This window comes from Anopheles stephensi, chromosome 2, assembly GCF_013141755.1.
Source record: "Anopheles stephensi strain Indian chromosome 2, UCI_ANSTEP_V1.0, whole genome shotgun sequence".
Lineage (NCBI taxonomy): Eukaryota > Metazoa > Arthropoda > Insecta > Diptera > Culicidae > Anopheles > Anopheles stephensi.
Window position 1 is genome coordinate 90,843,472 of NC_050202.1, and position 25,705 is coordinate 90,869,176.

At 46.0% G+C, this 25,705-nt stretch overlaps 1 protein-coding gene across 31 annotated transcripts in view; it reads left to right on the forward strand.

Annotated features, from left to right (window-relative positions):
• Positions 1-25,705, forward strand: part of LOC118507611 (capping protein inhibiting regulator of actin dynamics) — a 96,675-nt gene that overhangs the window by 30,815 nt on the left and 40,155 nt on the right. For 8 of the 31 annotated variants that reach the window (XM_036046308.1, XM_036046314.1, XM_036046304.1 and 5 more), the window contains one exon: positions 8,027-8,071. The exons of 4 other annotated variants lie outside the window; for them this stretch is intronic. In XM_036046308.1, coding sequence (XP_035902201.1) covers positions 8,027-8,071 — 45 coding nt within the window. Of the gene's footprint in view, positions 1-8,026; positions 8,072-9,629; positions 9,775-25,705 lie in introns of those variants that run through there. 19 more of the 31 variants (XR_004905677.1, XR_004905678.1, XM_036046322.1 and 16 more) reach the window with 6 other exon arrangements.

Genomic DNA, 25,705 nt, shown 5'->3' on the forward strand with positions numbered 1-25,705 from the left:
GTTGCGTTATGAAGTTATCACAATCTTCGCTCGAGGGAGATGTTACTTCTTTCACCAGGAATTGTGCAAACGCAGGAATTGAGTGACGCAGTGTTCACTAGAAGTGCTACTTAAACGTTTTGCCCTCTCAATTTAAAGTGCACTATGCTCAAATGAAGAGCACATCGTCCGTCGTTGCATTTTGCTTTGGCTGTATGCAACATCAACGAGAGAACCGCTCATTCGTACGGCTTTTATGTGGCGTTACTTGGTAGCAAGCGGAGAAAGAAAACCCCACAAAGCTAGCTACTCCAACCGATTGAAGTGTTAGCGTAAGAACCAGGGCGTGTCCTGCACAGCTCCGTGGAGTTTGCGTTGAAGTTGTGTGACAAAAAATTGAAGGGAGCAGATAGCGTTCTCAGGCCGGCATGTAGATTTGTGTGTTTAATCTCTTCCTGCATCTATCTCTACCGCTCGGTTGGGTGCAATTAAAAATGAGTTAATCCACCGCCTAGCGCCTAGGAATGGAAATGGATTTCATGTGCTGTAGCCACCGGGTTTATGCTGCACACACCACCCCATGCAGGGCAATGATTTATATGCACCCGAACGTTTAGCGCCATAAAACGTTCCTGCGTTTACTTTTTGCCCGTGCTGCTCATTGTGATTATAGTTGCGGGTGTTCATTGTTGCTGTTCAAAGTATGCGCACCGTGCTAATAACCGTCATAATGCGCGCTGTGCAGAGAGTTATGTTGCAAGCGGTTGCTGCCGCCGATGGAATGGGTTTGAATTTGGGCTTGTATTATAATTAACCAGCATGAAGTCCTCGCCTGTGATTAGTTGGTTGGAAGTTGAACAGCATTCGCCAGCAGAAGGCAGGGTTATCGATCGGGTGGGTTGTTTTGTTAGTATTATCCAAAGAGCCGTGTGTTTATGTTTGTTTGTATGCTTTAACAGTAATCGCACCATATACTCCCCGGGTTGGGACGTTCAACCGTATTTTCATTAAATTTGCAGCAAGTGCGATATTCATTCGATTGCGGTTGGAAAAAGGTGGTTTCTGTCATTAATCGATGTCGTTTAAACGTGTGGTTGTCAACGTGACTGGACCAGGGACATCATGCAGGTCATGCCTATCCAATCGTCTCTCTTTGATGGTTTTGCTCGTTATTACGGCAGCTGCTCGTTATGTCGAATGACAGCAAGCAATTTCGGTTTTTGTTTCAACCTCATTGCGATAGCGTCAAAAAATTCAGTTTTACAGTGACCTTATCTGATTGCTTTGAGGGTAAATTGTCGCGCGAAAAATTAATCCAAGCACTAACATTTCTTGAGCTGTTTTCCTTTCGCTGTTCCTTTCGAAACAGGACAACGCTATCTCTCTTTGACCACCGATTAAATCCGCATTGTGCAACACGAGCAACGCATAACACAAAACGCATGAAAGCAGTTCGATTACTGATGTGGGACGGCTGTTGTTGGCCTATTGGCAGCGTGTGATTACTGAAATTGTACCCAAAATTGTAGGCCTTTGTAGGTTAAACATTTAAGATCGATGTGACTTATAATTTTTACCGAAATTTTTAACTCAGCATCCATAAGCCTCATCTTCATCTGCGCCGGCTGGTGTTGTTGTTGGCATGCAAATCGGAAAGCAATTTTCTACCGAAGCGAAGGAAATTTTTCACATTTTTCGCGCCTGTAAGGGACCCCGTCGGATGTCGGACTGCGGTGATGCAACGATGGGCAAATTAAACTCAATCACACAAGGCAACTGCTCTAGTGGTCACCGTCGGACCACCGGAAAAGGAATGCAACATTTTTCGGGCAATGTTTATCGACCGACACGGGGGGGACCACCGTTCATTATGCGTCGGATTGCAAATGACCGCGAAGGTGTGAAAGATACTGTTTTGTCCGTTACATCGCCAACGGCTAACGTAACAGCACCCAGTGATAATGATTCCCGATCATAATGTGGAGAAGATTTCCCCGTCAGTTGGATATACATATCACGTGGAAGTCGAAGTGCCGATCGGCTTTGGTGATCTAATTTGAAGCTTTATATGGGACTTTAATCGTGGATATATCAGGGCGATCTGTTGGTGTGTTGGTAAAGGGTTCAGTCGCTGACATGAACGTACTGCAATCAATTCCCATCTGGAGGAAGGATGTCATCTCCGTGTACGCAAGACCAAAGATTTTTATCCAAGGTAAAATCTGTTCAAGGAAGTCACAAGGAAAGGCTCCGGCTAAGAAGACACCCCACAAGACATTCCTCGAGATATTGGTAGCTCCAAAAAAGAAGCAGTAGACGAATTTAATTCCTTTTACGCACGAAGCATGTTTGCTGGTGTTGTTTTTAAAAGGTTGCGAAATTCTTCAATGAATTCCAATCCACATGCCATCCACCATTCTTTCGCCGGCTCCCCCCAATTACTTGTGCCCATCTCCTTTGCCGAGAGTGTCCTTCACCAATCGCAACTGATGATTTAATTTTCTTAACGGTCACTGTCGTGCGAGACAAGTGCCTTCAACATTCCCCCCATTCAAGCATGCCTTTGGGGTATGTTGTTGTCCGTTGGTGGTAGCATAAAAAAATGATTTCGTCATGGGCGTTGTCCGTAGGCATGCCAAAGTATGTTTTCCGTTCCATTATCATCATCATCATCAGCTGCTTCTCTGGCATATTTGCACATGTCAAGAGACGGGACTAGGTGCTTTAAACTCATTGAAAATGACGAAATTTGACCGATCGTATGTCTCGGCTGTTTTTTTTTTGTTGCATGTTATAAATCCTTCGCCATTGGATGGCTTTTGATCGTCGATCAAAGATTATTTCGCCATCGGCTATTTGCTCGGATTAACTGCAAACTTTCTTTATTGCAGTGTGCTTCAGGACACGGTCTTGTTTCGTTTGCTCCTGAGCCTCAAGCTCTTTCCCCTTTTACTTTTGCCCTGGCGCGAACAAATATTATGGTACGACCTGAAGAATGAGTAATTGCCGTATATCTTGAGCGTATTATTTATACGCTTGTCACTTTGACGTAGATCGCAAGAGAGAGAGAGAGAGAGAGAGAGAGAGAGAGAGAGAGAGAGAGAAAGAAGAAAAAAGCCCAAAAACGCCACACCAAGATTGGTTTAATGTATGGGGCTGATTGTTTTCTGTCAGAAAGAATTACATAATTTCATTTGATGAGATCTTGGTGCGTTAACGAAAGTAGCAAAAAAAGAGAACGCCAGGAATGGTAAGTGTGTCTAGTTTTGCTAGCTTCACCACCCCAGCCCCCCCCCCCCCACAACCACCATTAAATTCGCGTCATTTTCGCGTGCTTTTTGCCAATTAGTTCAGCCCATTGCTAATGTAGGCGTCTCCGAAGTGTTGATTTTCCTTCATCAACCACGGACGGGTGAGGACTCAACCCCTTCTTCACTCTTCCACTCTTCCTGGCCCTGCTGTTTGAAGTGTTTTAGAGTGAACGGTTTGCCAACTAAATAAGCCATTTTGCCTGTCGTCGTTGCGGCCGCTAATCTGAGCCGCGCTATTTGCTTGGCGCGAGCGATCGCTGTGGCACCATTTGCGCGGTTCTTCGGTCGGTCTCATTAATGCATCGATTTTGACGCCACTGGATCATCGTCTATTGTCACAATTGTGTTGCAGGAAGCGAAATTAAAATCGCCACCTACCGTCACATTTATTCATCAATGCTGTTTAATCGCTGGTGTTGCAATGCGCTACAAATTCGTACCGAGCGTACGTACCTTCGCCAAGTGCTTCCTTATTTTGCTTCGCTTGCAGCAGTGGTACGATAATGAATGGGTTGGTGGTTGAGTGTGGTGCATATTTGTCAATCGTTTGCGCAATATTACCGAACAACAACAGTCGACGACCAACGATCAACCATCGATGTCGCGGCAGCAGCAGTAGGGGTCAGGTGAAGCGCGCTATGCCTTTACCTGAGGCGATGAGAGTTGGGGTAGTTGAGGTGGGTAAATGCATTTCAGCATTGCATCGTGTGCCACCGCAGTCATGTGACAAGGAAGACATGACACTTGTTTTATGTGCACCTTGCTTTGTGTTGTTTGGCCACGGTTCGATGCGCGTCGTTGTGTGGCGCTTTTTTCCGATTCGCATAAACTTTTCGTCAATCGATTACACAACGGGTGCAATCGAGTGAGTTGTGTGCCAGAGTACTCGGATGTTGTGAAGTTTATTATAATTGAAATCTGATTAAGATAAGAGCAGTAACAGTTAGCAAATGTATGATGTTTGTTTAATTGGAACATCAATTAATATTAACGGGCTTTGAAATATTTTTTTGAAATTAACACGCTTTCGTGATTGTATCACTTTTCCTGGTTGTCTGGTATAATCTGTATCAGGCATTAAAATATAAGTTGATAACGCCAAATCAACTCTTATGGCAACAGCACCAGATGTAACGTCAAGACAATCAGTAGATACATCAAAAGCGACATGACTGCGGCAATCTCAGCAGATGTTATTCGAATCATCGCCCTGGCCAGTATCTGCCAATATCCTGTGAGATCAATATTGTCGGCTGTTTGAAGCTTTTATTTTCTCTGGTTGCATGAGACGTTGCCGAATGTGCTGCATTCAAGTCACTTTTTGAGTTGTCTACATCGCTTCAAGGATCTGACACAGGTGACATCCCAACTAGACTTGTCAAGACATCTCAGCTGGTGGTGTATATACACCATTTTTGAAATATCACCTCATTTTATTGACATCTTCTTCTTCACCTCTTATAGGTCATGCCTGCCATTTCTGGCTTCCTAGACTTATTGATACCACATAGTTGGACAGCGAGTCCTCACTATAGGACAACAGCCCAGATAGGATTTGAACCCCGGTCCTGCCGTATGAAGACTGGCGCCACTGTCGCATCCACTACCGGGCCGTACTTTTTATGACATCACATATGGCGTCGGTTGGCCATAAGAGTTGTATGACTATGCCTTATCGCCCGATAATCTCTATAATGAATCTCCGACAGCTCTACTATCGTTCACATTACTTCCAACCAGCATGATTTCCTGTGCTACCGTTTGCCTCAATGTTGCGGATTGTAACCTGCTGTTACGAGCTGCTTAACGCACCGTGGCGGCATATTTCACAACGTCCACTGACAGCATCCTGGTAGCAGTGGCGTTAAAAAGAGTTTTATGAGGCTTGCTTTTACAGCAATAGGACCGGTTGGACTAGGTTGGAGGTCACGTTGATTTCGGAAATTCATGTCGTGACGTACGGATATTGGTGAAACAGCTGTGCGTGAAAGGCTGTGGACTTGAGAATGTTTATGGCCATTTTTGTTGTTGGTGTAACTGACCCAACCGACACCACATGCGTTCAGCAAAACTTTCAATTTTTGCAATGGAATTTGGCAGGATGAATGGAACGCAAACAACTGTAACACTGTATTGGAGTTGTTTTCGGTTCGCTGTTTTATTCAGCCTTCGATCCTTGAGAGGTGAGTCAAACATCGGCACGAGGAATTATCAAACCGACCGTTGAACGTGGTGTGAATCATCTTTGAATTGCAGATTGCCGTAGAGTTAAGATGAAGTTGTGCGGAAAGCAAAATTGATATTATCCCACCTCTCACCCTCACTAGACAATTTGTTGCGATTAAACGGAAATCGTTAATTATAACTCAGCTCAGCAAAGTTGTAAAGGGAAGGTTAAGCAAACCACGGAATCCCGCAGGCTTCGAATTACTGATGCCTTCGTTTAAGTCTTCTCCCGATGGCAAAGATTTGCATAAATGTAAGTTGATCTTACAGATGAAGGTCAAGGCTGTGCAGTACAAGGATAGACGATCCATCTTACTGACTTCTGAAACGTTTCGATGCTGATAGTTATTGTTTTCTTTTCAGTTTTTCAAACAAACTCGATTCGACTTGCTCCCACAAAAACGAAACATTGGAGCCTCAACACATAACATAAACGGTTAATTGCATAACGTTTGGAACCGTCGAGATGATCGTGATGCCGCCGGATGCTGAACGTCTATTTTGTAATCGGACCACAAGAACACGGTGTAGGAGAAGCAGTCGGCGAGATTACTGCACCATTTGTGTACACATAATTGTCAATTCAGGCAATTCAGGGTGCTATTAGACACAGAGAGGGAGTAGAGTGTCTTAGATAACACACACCTCCTCAGTCCAAACACCGGACTAATCCAACCCGAGTGACGTGTCCATCGTTTTACTGTCGATTCCGGCCAGTTGGGCATGGAAGCATAAATGTTGGTACTCTTTACATGTTGGTGGCGCACTCAAGAGCGAACGTTATTAGCACATCGGTCCCGTCCGGCCAGCAAACCGAGAGCAAATTGTCGAGTATAAATAATTCGTCGCAATTATGAATCCATTTTTTTTCGTGTTGGTGGTTTGGTGTAAAGAAAGGGAGTCTTCGAGCGACTTGCTCGATTGCCATTCTCGGAGGCTCGTGGTGTGCTATGTAACGTTGGTTTGTGCACGTTGGGATTGAATTTCTTGCACACCGACGACAACCCTCGTGCGTGGTTCAATCGAACAGTGTCGGCGAGGTCTTGCCCGACCAAGGTGCAAGGAGTGCAGGAATGCATTCCACGCCGCGCTGGAAGGATAATGTGTGGACCGTTAGCATAATGATCTCAACATAAAATCACGTTCGCAAAGGTTCGGCGTGTGTGTATGAGCCTCTACACTGCACCCGGTAGACTTTGTCTCTCATCAAGCCCCATGTCTGCTTTGTTGCGAACTCGATCTTATGCTGGCTAATTTGTCATGCTTGTGTCTCTGGATGGCAGCGTGCAAGTACGTGCACTCCATTAGTCTGCCGGCTCGACCCGGGCGAACCAACCAGCTTGGGAAGGCAAGAACGGTTGAATAATCTCATTGAATGAATTGCTCAACACAAACGAGTGGGGCAGGGCATGGTGGCATTTAGAGTCACTGTGGGGAGCTTGATTGACTTTGTTTCAATAAGAATTAGAGTTGCGAAAAGTTGCGATCGTGAAGATGTTCTTGCGATACATTTTTCCTGAAGTGTGCAGAACATCAACGCTTCGGACTAGATGCATCTTACGCGTCTCTTATCACACACACGAAGGCAATTAACTTCATTACTCTGCTCGAACACAAGAGTGAACCAGTTTTTGCAGTGAAAATCGCCAACCACTTCACACTGCGCTTCGTTGCTGCATCGATCGTGTCGACCGATATGGCATCACCGAGGCATGTTTGTACGCGGTGTGGTACAACAATTACTGTTCGCTCGAAACCATCCACACGCTCGTCGCGCCTCAATTTAGTCGTCAGCTGCTGCAAAGAGGACGAGCAGCCGAGATGAGCCGCGTTGACGGGCGGTTGATGGTTGAAAATGTGCCACTGAAGCTTGTAGACCACACGACCACACGATAATATCCTCGCGCACACTCCCGATGACGTCGTGTTGCACATAAGCAATTATTATTATTTTTTCGTTAAACGTGCTTTGGTAGTAAGAGGGTCGGTCGTCGTCATCGCCATGCTCTTGAGATGCATCGTGCTGCTACTGTGCATGCTTTCGATCGGTGGAAAAGTAATAACTCACCCCAATAAAGCTGGGGGTTTCACAATGTAGCAAAGCTTTGCTGCCACGATACGGCTCCTTGTGGCGTTGGCAAGAGTTTCTCGGTGAAAGCAGTATTCGTCATTCGGGGCAAATGGAAGATACTGCACGTTCTTAAGTTTTTATAGCAATTCGGTGTAGGTTTCCTGTTGATGTTTTTGTTTCGTTTTTACTGGGCGGAATACATAGTTGAGCAGCAGTCTGTGGCTGTGTGGATCGAGACTAACAATGTAAACACTTTTTACTTCCTCTTTTTCCTGTTGAGTCACGTGCTAATTATCGGAGGTTATTTTGCGATTTAAGACACATGTCATAATTATATGGAAAATGGGTATCAGAGGTGAAGCAACTTGTTTAGACCAACCAATACAAGTACAGACCAAGTACAATAATACTAATGTCGAATTTATTTTTATTCTTACAGGTAAGGATCCTAATGCTTGTCTCAGCTCCTCTATATTTGAAGCAAGTAAGTAAACAACACCATTCGTCGAGCCAACTGTTGGAATAATAGGAAAGGTTTATTTGAAGGTCCTTAAAGAATCTTTGAATGTACAAGAAGTTCAACCAACTCTTCAGGACCTTCAGGACCAATCTTATGATCCCTCCCATTGAACTCAAAGCCGTACGTCACAACCCAGTCTTGGTGAACTTTAGGGCACAAAGAGCACTCTTGAAAGCTCAATCAAGGTTACCAGAGTTCGCAAGATGCTCATATTTAATGGATGGAAAACTCTTAAGAGGCTTTCCTTTCATCAACAGTCTGCTTCAGGATAGTAAGGATATGCTTCGGTGATGGAGAGAGTGAAACATTGTACTAAAACTCCAGCTATCCTGTTGGAACACGGCTTGATCCGCAAAGTTTGTTGAGTCAGTAGCAGATAGACGGAGAATTATTAACTCACATAACGTCCTCGCCATGTATTTGTAAACACGAGCCGACCTAGGGGCGTATTTTAACGGTAATCTCGTATGAACGGGCGTTAAATCTACGGTGATGTCATGTTCTGGAATGAATAATTCTTGTTACGAAGTATGCACCAAACACATTCGATTGCAATTGGTGACATAATGCACAGTGGTACACAGAAGTCGCTTAATTTCCCTCGGTGACGTGATATGTGTCGCTAAGGAATGTTTAATTCGCGAGTTCTTTCTGGTGTTGCTTATGCACAAGAAAACCTAAAACTCTAACGTCACGTTCAACTGCAAAACTTGAAACCCTTCTGGATGGGTACGTAGGAAGTAACTCACGAACTTCCCCATGCAGTGTGTGTGGCTGGGAACTCTCGTGAAGTGGAGCTTTGCTGAGTGGCCGCTTTATCACCGGCTCGAGCACACTGGTTTGCTCTTCTTCGTTGGCTGAGAGCATCAAAAGAAAGCATGTTTGCGAATGCGCATCGCTCGCGGCTCTTGGTTATGCTGTGGGAGACCCTCAAATCTCTCCCTCTGTCTCTCATTTCAGCCGTTGGGGGTTGTTTCGTACTAGTGGAGCTTCTTCAGCTGGCGAGACTTTCTCCCCGGGGGGTTGCGATACACTCATCGCTTGAGTCTCTTGTGTCTCTTTAAAATTTCGAGCAGAGTAGCTTTCAGTAGCTCACGGCTGGCCCCAGAATACTCTTCGCCGAAAGCTCTTGAATCGTTGGGTGAACACTCTCTCTCTCGCAGCACTCTTGTGTGCTTATGGGACTTGTTCGTGCGTTGAACTGATGCGTCTCCATCATTACCGTTGTGGCCACCGGCTGAAGTCGAAACACACAGAAGCGAGAAGAGAGCAAAAGCGTGTGTGTGCGCCGCGCCGTGTCATATCTTCGTCACACGATCGATCGTGTGCGTTCGATCGGCGACCGTCGATCGATGTGTGATGCGGCGGCATCTTACGAGTACGCAAGCACGGTCCGGGACTCTCGCGCTGTGTGTGTGCCCCTTCTCTCGTGCGGTAGATTCACAGGCGCGCGCGCTGCCTGTCAGTGACGAGCCCGGTTCGTGGAGCTTTTCGCGGTTAGTTGTCGCTCAGCAGCATTGATAAGCGTACGCGCGGTTGTGGTTGCTCGTGTTGTCATGCTGTAGGTAGAGCTCGGTCACGTTCGTGCGTGTGTTTATCGTCTGCCAGTTTTTTTTTGTGTGCCCGGGGATGTCAACCTGTTGTCAGTTTTGTTTCACTTGCATGCGGTTAGTGCCACTGTCATTGTTCTTTATTCACTACGAATAAGGAAAGAGGTTTGTGAGTGCGTGTGCAAGGTCTAGTGAGGGGGCGGAGGAGTGCATTAATTGAAAGCGATTGCGTGAATAGACGCTAAATGCAGTCGAAGGAATAATAAGTGACAGAATCGCTTGAAACCACTAGCGATCGCGGAGAAGTGCAGCGTAATATTTTGTGTTCAATAACGTGTGGGACATACCGTCGTCGTCGTCCCGTATGTGTATTCGTCACCAGATAGTTATGGCGTGACTCAGTGATTTAAATGGTTATCGCATTCCAACGTGTGTATTTGGCCATGGGTGTGAAAGTGGTTAAATTTGATGAAGTAATTTAGTAACCACCGTGTCCAGTGACTGTGTTGTGTCGGTGGCAGACACTTTGGTATTTGTGAGAATTTTCTCCAACAGAAGATGGGCATATGGTATGAAATGAAGCATAATGTATCAGCTGCAACTTGTGAAAAGTGCAACCCGTGGCTTGAGGCCACCGTCTACCGCTAGGAGCGTATTTACATTTTCGGTTACGCATTGGTGCAGATGCACTTCTTGTTAAGTGCAAAACTGATTAACAAACTCAAGCTCACAAGCTCTTACAGTCAGAGGTGTGCAATGGAACAGTGTCCTGGTGCGTGTTGCACGATTTTGCGTGATAAAATTTGATTCGAAGAAACACACAAAGATTGCACTTGAACAAATACCCCGAGCTGGATCTCCCCAGCCGTTCAACCTTGCCGATGCGCGCAACTTCATTTCGTAGAGCGTTCGTTATCATACCGGGAGAGTTGGGCTTTGGGATTGGGCTAGGCAAAGCTGTCTCCCTAGAGAAGTAGCAAAAAAGAGTAAAATATATTGCACCGTGAACACAGGCACACACACACACACGCCGGGTTTTGTAGAGCGCCGGTCGGAATGGTAGGAATTATTCGGAAGTGAAGTGCAAACGCGCGTACGTGAGCATACACACACACCGTGTGGTGTGTTTGTCGAGTGAAAATTGCTGCTGTTTAGAAAATCGGGCCAGCGCAGGAGGAACGGCAGAAGAGCTTTCACGTGGCGAAGAAGCGACAAAGAAGCTGATGCTATAATAATGCTGCAGCAGCAGTAGTTGCAATGCGCTCTTTGGCTGCTCTCTATATCTGGGCACATTGTTGCACACTGGAGCGGCTGTTGTGTGTGTGTGGCTGTGTATGTGTGAAGTTAATTGATGTTTTTGGGATCATCTGCTGTGCGCCCCAAAGGAGTCAAGCGGTAGATTTTCTCCACCATCTATAAATATCAAACCAACGTGTGCATGGCGAGAAAAGCGCTCTGGCCCTGAAAGGCAATGCGGCAGGCTAACAGTTGAAACGTTTTACTACAAAGTTCTTCAAAAACAGTCTTCTTGGTGGATGTGTTTCAGAGGCACGGTTAATTTAATTTTGTGCTCCACCTTCTTCTGTATCAGTTGAGCAAATATTAATCAATGCCAGTTGTGCACGGCGATAAGGGGTGAAATATTGATGCGCTATAAAACCAGAGTTTTGCATGGTTTTTTTTTTTTGCTAAAAACGTACCACAACCATCACCACCACTAGCGCGGTGATAACAAATAGGCAATTTATTTGCCTTTGGAGTTCATGGCTTTGGATTGGGGTGGAATGTTTCTTATCGGAGCGAATTGATGGATTGGTCGCACGGAGCATTGCACATTGGCTAGAAAATGATAATGAAACGAGCTGATGCGTGTGTGTGCTCATTAACCTGTTTAAACTATGCATTTTAAGCATTTACCGTGTATATTTTAAACAATTTTATATCCCTCGGTGTTGTGCATGCAAAAAGCGTACCCAGCGGGTCGGGAATAAATCAATCAAAAGGGAAAGAAATGCAAAACCGAATCGGAGGCGTTCTTGATCATTCGCAGTAACGTTCAGCTTCCTTGCAATCATGTTGTCAGCACAGTGAGTAAGTACCACTTTCGCGATTTTGGATGTTCCGGCCATTGAGAGTTTCACCACGAAGTGAAATGAAGGTTGTGGTACCAGTGAAAATGTCAAGGTTTGGTTCGTTTTCGCGTCAACCCGTGGTGTATCCCACTCGTGGTCCCTATAGGGAAGGGTTCTTTGCGTGTAGACGACACTACCACGCACTGTTACTGTTGATCAACGTGGGGATGGAGCATTGGGCAAACTCACCAACAACGCGCCTTCATGATAGGTTTCGGCTGGATCCCTAGAGTCCATGAAACGGGCCATTGACCCGGGAGGAAATTCGCACCGGAGTGCATATGACACTTGTAGGATTAAGTATATAGATCGCTTAAAATATGGGACGAACTGGACGATGGTTTATGTGGTGTCTCGTTCCAGACGATATCCTGCTGACTGAGAGTCGTTTTAATGGAGACGGAGATGATGTGGGAGGCGATTTATTATCAAGCTCCTCTCAAGAATTTCGTTCGTATGTTATCAAACTGGTAGGAATAAGTTTTACCATTTTAGCACCCTAGCGGATGTCTGAAGGATTGCACAATATGGTGTGATTTAAATCTACAATTCGGTTAAGACTTTTGATAGAGCGACATTTTGCTGTAAAAATAGGTCAACTAGACGATTGTGGATTCTGTGCCAAAAAGCCTGCTGGTTTTGAGTGGCGGATTGGTCAATTTTTCATTACTATGTCACGAGAGCGCTGCCAGGAGATCTGCAACTAAACCAGTGAAGGGTATCTACCAAAGGAATGGTTCGAGAGAAAAAGGTGATGCCATCGGAGCTAGCCGGGAGCTAGGCGTCTGCTCGCTTAAAACAATAATCATGCGTGGGTTATCTGGCTGGCGTGTGGGGATGATGAATAATTTGGACCACATTTCTGGTGGACTGGTTTGTGTTTTTGCGCAGTGGAAGAGTCAACCAGCGTTGAATGAAACCTGCTCTTGAAGATCATTTCGCCGAAAAAAGTGATTCCTTCAAGAGCATTTTGCTGCGGTAAATGAAGCTTTCAGCAACTTCAACACCTTCCAGGAAAGGCGTGACAGCTCGCGTGTGAAATTATTCTACATTCTTAATGCCAAGAATAAACAATTCCACCAGCAATGCGCGGAATAAAATTGGCAACAAATGCTTATTTGGGTGGTTGTTTCAGCAGGCTCCAAAGCAAAGGCTTCAAAGAACGTTTGTGGACTAATCGCGAACAGAAAGGTGTATCCTCACCATCGAGTGTGGCACAATGTTGGAACTCAAGTAGACGGAAATGAAAGTGATCCTCGTGCTCTGCGGGTAGATCCGGGTGTAGGTAGTTTTGATTTAAATTTATTCAGAAGACGGCAGCTACACAGCAACTCTCTTAGCACTCTCGTCCGCATGCGTATGGCAGAGGCAGGCACCACCCGCAATAGTTAATTACAATCAGTACTCAACCCAAACACCCGGAAGAAGCGTCAAGAAGCGGCATAGTCGGTTCGAGGCCACCGCTAAACCAGTCTCGCCACCGGGTGGAACTAGGAACTGGCTTTCCAGTGGAGGGTTTTTGGAGAATGGAACAAGGAAGAGCCCGGGTTGTTGTTTTGTCTCTGCTTGAGCAGTTCTAGCTCCGTGGCGTTTTCGGTTGGCTGCTCCTTGTGTTGGAGCACAGAATCACTTTATTAGTTGTGTCGTCTTGTACCAAGTAGTGGCTGCTGTCGCACAGTAGTAATTCATTGTGCGTATGTTAGCCAATGGCTTTGGTCGTTTTTTTATACTGTGTGTGCAATAACGAGAGCGCACACTATTGTGGCATGGCAGTGTCGCTCGAGAAACAATAATTCGCAGTGTCAATTAAATTTACCAACAGCAGCGTTGCGCCCCCTGCGTTCGTTCGTGTGATGATGACAGCGGTTTATTGTTCTTTCGCAATCGTTTTGTCCGAAAAAAGAGGCACACCAACTACCACTAAACCACCAACCTTAGTCGCACTGTGTGAGTCACTGGGAGGGGATGGGGGATGTCGTTGGTAGTCATATTTGTAAGCTTTGTGTCAAAATCGACGTGCCTGGAGGTGGTTGAAAATGGCGCAGAAACTACAGAGGCCACTGCGCCGCCGCATGCACAGTGTCTCCTGTTTCATTAACAAAGCACAACAGTACACGGCGCGATGGGCAGGTCTGTGTCCCGCCTTGATTCGGCTAAAGGTGATCTTTTTTAATAGACATCAGCTAGAAGAAGCGCGCAAGGGAATGGAGCTTTCCATCAGTGGAAGAAGAGTTTGCACAAACGGTTTCCCCCCCAAGCTGGGCACGCGTGGGTCTTTTTGCAGTCTTAATTTTGATTGTTGGATGCGTTGCCGAATTAGCAACTGCGCTGTGGGCTCTTTTTATGCTACTAGAGGATCATCATCTGGATTGGATGGTGAATTGGGAATGGTGGAATAAAACATTAGTCCGGTGGCACAGTTTGGAGCCTTTCCGCGTCACTACATATGCTATATGTCCTGCTCAATAAATATGAGCCAGCTCTTTGAACGATTGTGAAGATGGCGCATTTATTGTCCTATGGTCATTCATTGGATCATTGAGGTCAATGTTTTTTTTCGCCCTCCCCGCGGTGGTAGGCTCGCGAAGCCGTAACTGTTTTTGAAGGTGCTGCAAATGTCGATTCGTTTATTTCTATAGTTGTTGCTTAAAGAGATGAGCAGTCCAGCGAAGACGGCAACGAAGATGTTCCCAAGGTGTGACTGTGAATGGCAGTGGTGGTGTACTGGGCGCTATTAATTGCATTTTTTACAACCTCAACACTTTCGAAAAATCTACCAAACACGACCTTCCATCCACCGCTGGCCGAGGGTAGTTGGGCAAGGGAGAACATTTCAATCCATCACGTCACAGAGATGCGTTGAAGTTAGTCAACGCGCGACACAAAGTGATGTTAAGCGATTCTTGCTGGTAAGATGTCTAGTCGACAAAGCCGGCTTAGGTTTTGCTACAAGAAGAAGACATAGCTCACGAATTGAACTCTTGATTAAATGTCAAGGTCAGATAGGGCACCGGGAGTCTGGAACGGTTCCTGAGAAATCGTTTCGTAAGATCGGTTTGAGACACGATCGTTTGGAGTTGATTACGGCGAATTAATTATCGTTCTTTGGCAATGTTAGCTATACGACGCCGACCAGTTCCTGCTGAAGGTTAGGAAAGGTCTAGAACTTTGGAGTCATTACTGTGATTGTACCATGCGATTCTAGCGAGCATCCACACCATTGTTGACATTCAGGCTTCCTTGGGCGGTGACAGAAGCAAGAACAAAAACACGCTAATAGGAGTTTCTGGTTGAAGAAGGCTGTGTCTTTTTCGTTGCTGATGTTGGTGAGGTCCCATACCACCACCGTTGGGAATGGCAGCAAGTGTTTTAATGTGCTGTGAAACTAATCCCTCGTCGTTGTCTTCATTTGGCTGGAGAGTTCGCACCCTTTCCTGCCCCGAACCGGCCTTTTTATTATTAGTTGCTCAATTATGAAAGCTAGCAGTTATTATATTTATTTTTCACCAGCCACTCTTAACTAGCTCTTAATCCAATAAAAGTTCCATCGGTTCGGTATTTGGGTGGTTGAGGGAGACAAAAAAATCTTCCTCAAAAAATGCGCCAAATTGGACGATAAACGTTTGGGTAGAAAGTTGTGGAAAGTTGGCAAACACTTGCGTCGTCCATCGTCGTCGTCTGCTCGGTGAGGAGATGGTCAAAGGCAAACGGGTTTTAATGGTGAGATAAGTTTTGGTGGGTGACTATTTTTGTGGATTAACCAAAGTTCACGCGAAACCAGGGCCTAGCTATCTTGGAAGTGGAAAGGCAACGGATGTTCTAGGTTTCTCTGCAAATACTGTCTGCTCTAAGTGATGTTTGCTGTTAGGCTAATAAAATCGCATTCTTTCGCTTGTTTTAAATAGGCGAATGATGTGGACAAATTAGAGCTTTTTTCCAAGTCTCTGGCCAGGTACTTTTGTTTTTGGGAAGTTCCCTCCCCAATTAATGTTAGCTAGCTGTCCTATCTTCTTAGCGCAAGGGGTTTTCCACTTTCAAATATCTGTCCAAATAGCTATCCTTTCACGCCACACATTCGGCAGTGGCTAATTGCAGGAAGGAAGAGCCAGGTACTGGCAACGCGTGCGTCTAATGACCAAGAAATAATTAGCCTGATTGCGTGAGCAATGATGCCTGAAGCAGGCCACTGTTCGCCTGAAGGGGTTTTGTACTTCCAAAACTGTTCCTTCGTGTTTACATTTCACCATGTGCACACCCGACACACACATACACACAGACAGTTGATTACTAAAGCAAAGTAGTTCAACTAAATGTTTGTGTGTCGTTTCGTCGCCGTGTCCTAGAAGACGGTGAACGCGTCGTGGTGTCTGAAGATTGAATGTATATTCGTGCCGTAAACAATTCGGGCTAATCACGTTCCGATTTAGTCAAGTTCTCTGCAGCTATTGTAGCTACACAGTTCGAGAACACTCAGCAATGTCCCCGTAGCACAACAGGTCCATTTGGGTTGCTATGTAAGCCAGCCGAAGGAGCAGGGAGTAGGATGTAGACCAAGGCTTTCTGTAATGTCAATAATGGCATGAAAGTATCACACGAATATTGGCTTTGTGATGGGAGAAAATGTGGAGTATGCTATGTAGGTTGACAGCGGCGCTCTAGATGAGGTTTGATAATGTAACCAGTGTTCAAGATAACATACTTTTTGTGAGTGAAAATCCTATATAACGCCCCAGGCATCCATTAGCCGTAGAGGTGACCCTACGGCGGGACAGCGCGGCCTAGTGATAATCGCTCGGAAACAAGCTTTCTATGGCGGTCCGTGTTAAATCGATTATATTTACTGTAGTACACCCGGTGAGCTTTAGTTTTGATAGGAGATTTGGTAGGTTTTTTCTTCCTCATGTCGTTTACTGTAAGCTGCAATCGATTATCGACAATGGGTGTTTTTTTTTTTCACCCACGACGAGAAGACTGTGTGCACAACCCCACCCCTGCCCTCAGACTCGGCTAGGCTGAACAAACGGCTGACGGAACTGTGGTGGACAACAAAACAGTGGGCGATGGCCACATCACACAATTGAAGAAATTAAGCCGAATAATCAAATCGGTTACGATCGATTCTTCGGTCGGCTGCCGCCGGGAGAGACCGGTCGGTAGGAGACCATTAAATGGTAATGGCTGTCGTCGCGTCGCGCCCAGTTGGAATTTCGTCTTTTTTTGGGTCTAAAAGTGGTCAACTCACTCGCATGCATTAAAACGCCAAGTTCTTTGGCTGCTACGAGCGCGTCGGCAACCGCGGTCGATAAATCGTGTATCGTTCGAACGAAAATGTGCGTGTCGTCGCCAGGGTTGCTTTCCTTCGATAGCCGCATGTTTCCGAGGAAGAAAAAAAGGCAGCCCCACAAGGAAGGGGCGGGGGGGGGGGCGGTTCAGGTGGTGGAGGGCGAAGGAAAGTAGTAGGTCATTCGCATACCGACCTCAGCAGAGTGCGGTCTGGGCGGACGGTGTGACCTCCTATTCGTTACCCGGCGTATGCAAATGATTGACCGATAGTTTTCTCGCGTGGCGTCGCCTGACGACAGGTTGTTGTACTGAGCCACGAACCGCCACCGACATCGTCAGGTATTCCTTTCTTCTACTCCGCGAGACCTAGTCGCTAGAAAGAAAACGCGTCCACTAGTGTTAGTCCCGATCGAGATGACCCCAAATTTTGGTCGATTTGGCTTAGCTTTATGGAGTGTTTCTAGCTGTAGTGGTGTTGTAAAACCCTTTTTTGGTGGATACTTCAATGGCATGCGAGATATTACGCTTCGTTCTTAAAGGGTGTAAAGATTATCCGGAAAGACAAGGTTGGTGTGGTGAAGTACTTCAAGTACGTGATTAGGTCAGGCGGGAATATAACGTGCTAGATGTATTGTAAATTCTGGTGGTTTATGATGGAAGTCTAGGGACTCCTATTAACCCTTGGAAAAATCTATCAATCATACAATGAAAGGTGACTAGTTCACTCCATTAAGGGCTCGGTTCTTCTGTTTGCTCTGTAGAACATCGACCTTTTCTGTGGTAACGTGAGTCGATGGAGTTGTGATGGAGCAGCTGAGTGAAAGACAAACCATTTTTATGGTCCTCACACCATTTAGTCACGCTGCTGAGCTCATTTTTGTACATTACATTAATTTGAATCACTTACAGATGGATTTATTAACAAATTTGACATAGAATCATTCCATTACTAGCTTGATGTCCACGTGGAACAAAGGGAATTAATTTACTTTTCGGACGCGTTTTACATAATCTCCGCAATTGGACAGCCAAAACAAACCAGGTCTGATTCTACTGAAGGCCGCAATAAGACACTGCAATCTTCCTCGTATCGTTCATGACGGCTCGAAAATCACAAGCGCTCTGGTGGCTTTCTTTTTCGATGGGTGGATATTAGGGGAAAATAGACTACCCAGTCATACGCAGTCATACTTCGGCACTACTCCGGTAGCTCGACTACACTAGGTTCCATTGCCAAGGTGGTTTGGAAGATGGGTTTTTTTTCTATCACTGTTGACCAGATAGCAAATGATATGTGTGTAATTATCCATAATTATCCTTTTCCGGACCAATTCTCGAGCGGCCAAAAAAAGCGGTTGGGACAAATTTGAAACGGGGACACATTTGTCAGATATGGTTGCGTTGGTTTTTGTGCCCTCGCGCGCTACCATCGCCTCGCTCCTCATCGAGCTATTCGTTATTGTGGGCAATTTGTTAGGTTGGAATAGTGAGCTCGGGAAGATAAAGGTTTACGCGTGTGTTATGAGGTGTGTGAGGTACGCGGGCTAAAAGATGGATAGGGTGTCATTAGGCCGGGGAAGTTTTGGTCGATAATTGAAAATTAGTTTTTCACATTTGGTCGATGTGTAACGAAATGTGGAGGGGCGCATGCAAACGAGACTATTTGTTCTTTATAAATAGTCTCGTTTTGGGGTTGGTTTTGGGTGAGTGTTTTGTTGCTAGCCTTTAAACCGTTAAAAGCTGTAAGAGAGAGAGAGCATGTCAGAATGATTTTGTTGAAGTAGCGAGCAAAGAAAGGCTCGAGAAGGAACGGTATCATGTGTGAAGGACGATGTTGTGGAGCTTCACTGGAAGAAAAGGTAACCTCCGTTAAACTGTCCATTCCGTATCGTTTCCACGCTTCCAGCTCAAGGTTATGTGGTTGGGGATAGTGTTTCGCTCGCGAATTAAGCTCAGAAGGATTACGGCAAACAACACCCCATTGATGTTGGACAATATACTTGCAGAGACTCCGAAGAGTACCGCGGACAGTCCAATGACCACAAAGTACAGTAAAAGAGAATGCTTCACGATCTTACAACTGTATATGATGTCTGGTTGTACTCAGAACTGAGAGCTTGCGAATCTATGAGGGCAATGTAGAATTAGCTGTCACTATTCTGCGGTTGGAAATATTCATTTCCACCCGCGGTGGATTGTGTCCAGCCTAGCGTTTTTCTAATCTTTTGTCAATTTGTTTGACATTAGAGTCACAGGCGGATTAAGTGAAGTTGGCAAGTATTCTGCCATCAAACACATTATATTCAGAACTGGCGCCAGTTTAGAGACTAGCTCTATTGTCTATTATAATAACAGTTCATTGAACTCAAAACATGCAAAAGCGAAACAAAAAATCAAAAATTCACTTAACGTCCTATTGTCGGTCGGCTAATGAAATAAAAGTTCATTTTTGTCCTGTTTTAGATGGCAACCAGGTAGCCGTAAAGTTCACTCGGCAGTCTATACTTATGCAACAGTAGTACTCGCTTGATTGCACGTCAGTTCGTGTTCAATGCTTATTGTAATCGAAATTAATGATCGAGCGTCGAGAGCAGTTGCAGAAAATTGGATTCGTTGATTAGATTCTGATTGGTTTACCGGGTTGTGTGGTGACCAACGCTGGGTTTGTCTCTCTGGGTTTGATCGAGTGCACACTGTAAGGGACTATTCGGTTACTTCTTGAAGGACAAGCTTGCCATTTACTTGATCGATCTATTCTGGCACTAGCGGTAATTGGCAAATGTCCTACTGCCGGGTGAGGGAAAATGAAAAAATTAGGTAACTATCAAGAGCAGGGGACCTCGGGCGTCGGGTGGCTATGGTCGGCTGTAACAAAATGACCTAGAGCGACTAATCTTCAACACCTTTCTCCAGCACCGTGCTTCTGCCAACGGTTGTCGCGCGAAGACAGTACGACCCTCGAAAGAACTTCTTGAAGTGTCGTAGCGACGGCATTCCGATGCAAACAGTTTGTTGTGAGCGGTGTACCGTCTGCTTCGTAACACCTCGCGCTAGTTGAGTTCGAAGGGTAGGTTTTAGTGAGGTCAGCCAGGCACAAAAATGATCTATCCGGATTATGTAAGGATTATCAGCTTTGGCTCGCGACACACGACGGGAAAGCGTCGAGCCATAGCTTACCACCGTTGGTCTCTGGAGGATTTGCCAATTCGTGGAGTATGAAATGGTGGGGACAGTTTCAGACCAGAATGTTGGTGCACTACAACATACACCAGTGGTATGGTTATTTTCGGGAACCTAATTGGATAACGATATTGACAGCAGTTGTCCAGGCTCGTTTGGTACAGTTCCACGGCGTGCATGCTCTCTCTCTGGTCGCTGGATAACTAGAACTAACCTTCTCGAAGCTATCAATTGACAATTAACCGTACGCCGTAGAAAGACGGGTAGCGTAGGGCCAAAAGTCGGTAGAGGAATCGGGTCACTGCACTAATTGACGAAATTGAAAATCGATCTACGGCGAGCCGGGTAAATGATTCGAGCTGTCAAGATTCGATCCTGTCACAGCATAAACCCCGTGGGGCTTCAATTTATTTTGATTGTTTCGATCGGATTGCAGCCTATTTCTAGTTATCTATTTGAAACTGCTGAAGCTGGGGTGTACCACTAGACCTTTGTTCGTGGTAGCGAAAGTTAAGTTGAAGCAGAGTTTTCTTCGATACAGGTCAACCGGGTGACGATAGATTTTCCTCGCCGGCTGGGCTGTCGTTTTCCGCTTCGGTGGTGAGCATGGCTTTAAACGATGGTCTCGTGTTCGTCCGACTCGCACACCCCATATCTGGAGCATGATGCGGGCGTCGGCGATCTTTGATTTTATTAGTGATCTCTTGTGATTCGATCACATCACACGGATCCCGGGAGGAAGCAAACAGTCGCCATGCGCTTTTTTAACGGAGCATTAATGAAATGATCTCTATGACGCGCTTCGTCTGCAGTGAAACTCGGTACTCGGGTACTGCAGGGAGAAAGAAGAAGAAACAAAAAGGCATCTCACGCATTGAATTATCGAACCGGCAAAAACCCCACCCAGACGCAAGTGATCCGATCGAAGCTGGGTGAAGTTGGGATTGTCTCGCTAACCGAACACACCGTCGGAGACATCAGCGAAGAAGACCTAACGACGACGGCACATTACTTTGCCGCCCGGCGATGGTGATGATGATGACCACATCTAATTGTGACTGACTTGCTCTAGTTAAACCGTTTTACATTATCGCTAGATCCGATCGCTTCCCAGGCGTGCTGTGCTGGGGCGTGTGTTGTGGTGGTTGTTTGTTTATACGAGAGCGCATGCCGAGCTCTCGGTACACAGGAGGGCAGCCATCGCACGGGAAACGGGATCGGCGGAACATCTTCTCCTCCTGAGGAGCAGCAACAGCTCGTGTGGAAACAAAACCACTGCTTTATTGCGTTTCGGATCGCAGCGCGATGTGGTCGCCGACTCCGGGTCGGGTGAGTTGTGGAACGGCACAGTTTTTGGAAATTCCGTATAAAAATACTTCCCAATAATCGAATGCGTGTGTTTCGCGAGCGGCGTGAGGATGTAGCCATTGCTCTACCGAGTTTCTAGCTTTGCTCAATCGGCTTTGTGCACGGTCACCCGCTGCCGAGAGATGGGGCCTGTGGGGAGCTTTGTGAAAACATCTGCGAACACTGAAATGGAATGGAAAGTGAAAATCGTGTTATTTGGGTGCAGTTGAGAAGCGACCAAAGAAAACAAGCGTTAGAATTTGTGTAGATAAGCTGGGGTTTGTTTTTTGCTGGTGAAGTATTAGCCTATCGTTGTGCGAGATAAGCGAAGTACGTGCGCGATAAAGGCTATTATTAATCGAGTTAAGATATTCGCTCAAAGTTCACTCGTTTTGAAACGTGGATTGGATGTGATCGAAAATTCTCGCTTGCCTGGTAGCCATTACCTTCTGATCGAATAAAGTGTATATCGTCAGTGTGCCAGGCACGAAGAAAAGAAAACGCCACCGCTCGCAAATTGGTTTGGAAAAACCAATAAATTACCAAATCGTGAGAAAAGTATTACCATCGGCGCTTTCCGCTGGTACATCCCCACCATTGATCGAGCTCGATCGAGAGTGTAAATTGACGTCGGTGTAATCGTTTATCAGCCGGAGGGAGGGAGGGGGGCGCTCACACAAAGTAGGGCTTCCGAAAAGGCTCTACTTCCTATTGTTGCTATCATTGGCAGGCACGACCGGCACGAAATTATCTCGTCGTACCCGCTTCTTTTCCCTCGCGTGGTGTTGCTGGTTGAATGATTTGGAGAAAATTGTGTACAGAGATGGCAGAGCCTACGAAGCGATCCTCAACGGGGGTGCTAAGTAGTGTAAATAAAGCATTTGTTGGGCGGCCGACCGAGCCATGCGGAAGTGTGATGGTGATCTGTGAGGGTAAAGAAGTGGCAAACAAGAGAAATAATTGTAATACTGGGCGAGAGATCATGCAGAAGACAACAATTGCGCATTGGTTCGAGCACCTCCTCGAGCACGCAGCTCGCGATTGATTGGATTAGGCTACAAACTTATTGGAACCATGGTGCGAGAGGGCTAAACCGCGCAGCTGTACCCTGCCCGGAGTTTTACCCCGAAGTTGAGCCCCGCAGTGGTGCACAATTGCAATGTCCGATTGCTAGATTTATAGTGGGCAACCTTTCGATTTGTCCTAGATGGATGACTCGCGAAGCAGGAAGGAGACGATCGTACACCGTGAGAGCCATCAAACACGCCGTGGATAAGATGTGGACGGTGTGGTACGAGTCTCCGCATCGCAAAAGTGAAAGTGCATCAGACCTCCATATGCATATCGATACATATCAATCAAAAGTGAAACACAAATGATACGCAAAACCACAAGCGAAGTAACAGCAGGTATCGGTAGACTGTGGAGTCGCACGAGATGAGGCCAATCCATTTTGTGGTTATGCGGCACGTGATGGATCGAATGCATACGAGTCGCTACAGGCCTGCCGACTGATTGGGCTCCAAGACAATCGAGTGCCAGTGAAGCAGTTCCAAACATCGCACTCTTGACCGCAATCTTGCTAGGGGACCTGGTGCAGGAGCGAATTGTGGAAACTCCGCGAGAGTTCTATGAGGTCCTGCATCCGTTGCTATTTTGACAGGTGGTAGAGTTTGTGAGCATAGGGCGTTTTGAACACACAGCTAGATGTAAATACTTATTAAACAATTTTCCATCAGACAATTGAGCTGTAATAGACGGTAATTACCGGGCTTTTAGGATTTGCTCGGGAGCAAAACAGATCCGCTATCTGGGCGAGAAGAAGTGGCGCTGTCGTTTATCTGGATTGTGCACAGTCCGGCAGTTTCGCTGGTAGCGCCTTAGTTCCTTCTCCGGCTGCTGTTGCTGCTGCTGCTGCTGGACCACATGAGAGGACCGCAGTCAGGAGTGGTAGGTCACGTTGTGCCGCAGGGTACAAGTAAAGTCGCACTCCATTCACTTAATATTTATTATGAGCTTAAATCACTTTCAACGTCTCTATCGTTTTTCCACGGTAGCTACGATGTTCGTTAGCCAGCTCCGAAGCAACTACAAGCTTAGCTTTCTGACTCATGCATGCAGTATTGGTCAGCCAGTGTCCTATGTTTCGAGTGCTGTGGGTTGGTCAGTAATGTGCGCAACGCCATTGAAGACGACAACAATTGTCATTTGACTTTCATCGGAACGAATCGATCTACCACAATGGAAATGTGGGGAGACGACTTCCTGCACCTAGTCGTAGTAGGCTGCTAGTTGCAGCAGCTACGGCAAGCATCGTGGAAAAGCTTAATCTTTGTCCATTAGGTAAAGCCACCGTAGCAGCGAGGACTGTAGCGTAGATTAACACCCCACGACAGGACAGCTACTGTCATCGTTTCAGCGGTGCAATCGTGCGCAAACATGATCGTGTCAGGGCGAAAGCCGAGAATAGAAGGTGTCCGTCCAACTGGTGGGCAAGCAGCAAGTGCATGACCACTCTCCAACTCGTTGGAAGCGGAGTGAAGGAAACTGGTGTAACATTTACTCCACCACAATGAGGCAACCTTTTGCCACGGGAACAGGGGGAAAACTAATTTTCCACAGTTTCACTCAAGTTCCTTGTGTGGCCGGCTCATCTGTGGTTTGTAGTGGTGACCTGTGTGCGCACGGCGGTAGTGACTTGTGCGGTTTTTTCCACCGTAAAAAACGCTTGGCAGGAAAAACCTCTCCTAGTGACCCGTGAAAATGATCGACAACCTTACCCAGTGATCGGGTGTGGTCCGCGTGTCCGGGGGTCCGCTTTCGCCCTAGTCAGAGAGGGTTCACCTAGAAAGCTGGCAGTGGTGATTTGGTCTTTTTGGTTGGTTGGTGCTTAGCATTTGCTGCAGAAACATGAAAGTCAAGTGTCGGGTCGGAAAATTGATTACCTTTTTGTGTTGATTGTTTATTTCCCCCCCCTTTTCTTTTGTCCAACGAAAGTGAAAGCACTGACGGGGGCACCATGGAATCACAGTGCCTGAGCGAAAAGTGTTCTGAGTGTAGATAAAATTGGTTGTCGGAAATCGGACAATGGTAGAAAGAGAATTCGAACGTGCTTGATCGATGTTGAACTGTTGGATGGAATAGAAAACCATTAAACGGTACACGAAATCGTGGAAGTGATCTCGGTCCAAAATTGAAACTAGCTCAAGTCAAATCGATGTGCGTACTCTGTTTATGGTTCATTGTCGATGGACCACTCCAACAGGTGGTGGCCGGTTGATGTGCGTTGAGAATATTAAACGGAAGCTACTCGATTTAATTATGAAGTCGTGTGCTAGATACTGATACCGTTTAGCTGTTGTTCCCAGTGCGGCCAGTATTTACCAAAAAAAAAAAAAAAAAAAATCGAACCGAAGAGGTGCCATGTTTTTTGGTGGTTGTAGTTTGAACCATTCTGGAGCGCTCCGTTTCTGAACGGTACCTCGGACGATCAATATCGCTTCTTCGCCTGTAAGGGTTTCCGTTACAGAGATGGTGTGGTCAAGTAGTTTTTGCCTCTCCATTAGCCGCTCTCAAGAAGAGATGAATATTTCGTGGCCTTTTTTCCTCTTTTTGCACAATTTTTCCCCCTTTCGGAAGTGCGAAGATGCGTGTGTTGTAGATTCTCAGGCCATTTTGTTTTTCGTATTTGTTATTTTTGTTTCCTTTCGATAGATTTGGATAATTATGTTTTTCCCTGTCGTTGATACCTTATTGATCTGCTTTCTTAATGATTTTGATTGAGCCACTCTCACTCTCGGAGATGATGAGATTGCAGCTTCTCGTGCGTGTATCTTGGTGTTTGCAATCTCTGTTTGCCAATCGATTGATCGTTCGCCCGAAAAGATTGACCATCGGCTTCGGAGCGTCCACCGATCGGTCAACGCTCCCACGAGATGATCTCGATACGTGTCTGTTGACGTCAGGCAGAGTTGTTGAAGTTGTGAAATCATGTGCCACGAGCCCCGTGTTAGATTCTTCTTCTTCTGTTTGCTCTCATTTGTTAAAGGTAAACAGGAAAGTTGAAATTGATCAAAAAATTGGATCCTAGACCTCGCGAACTTTGA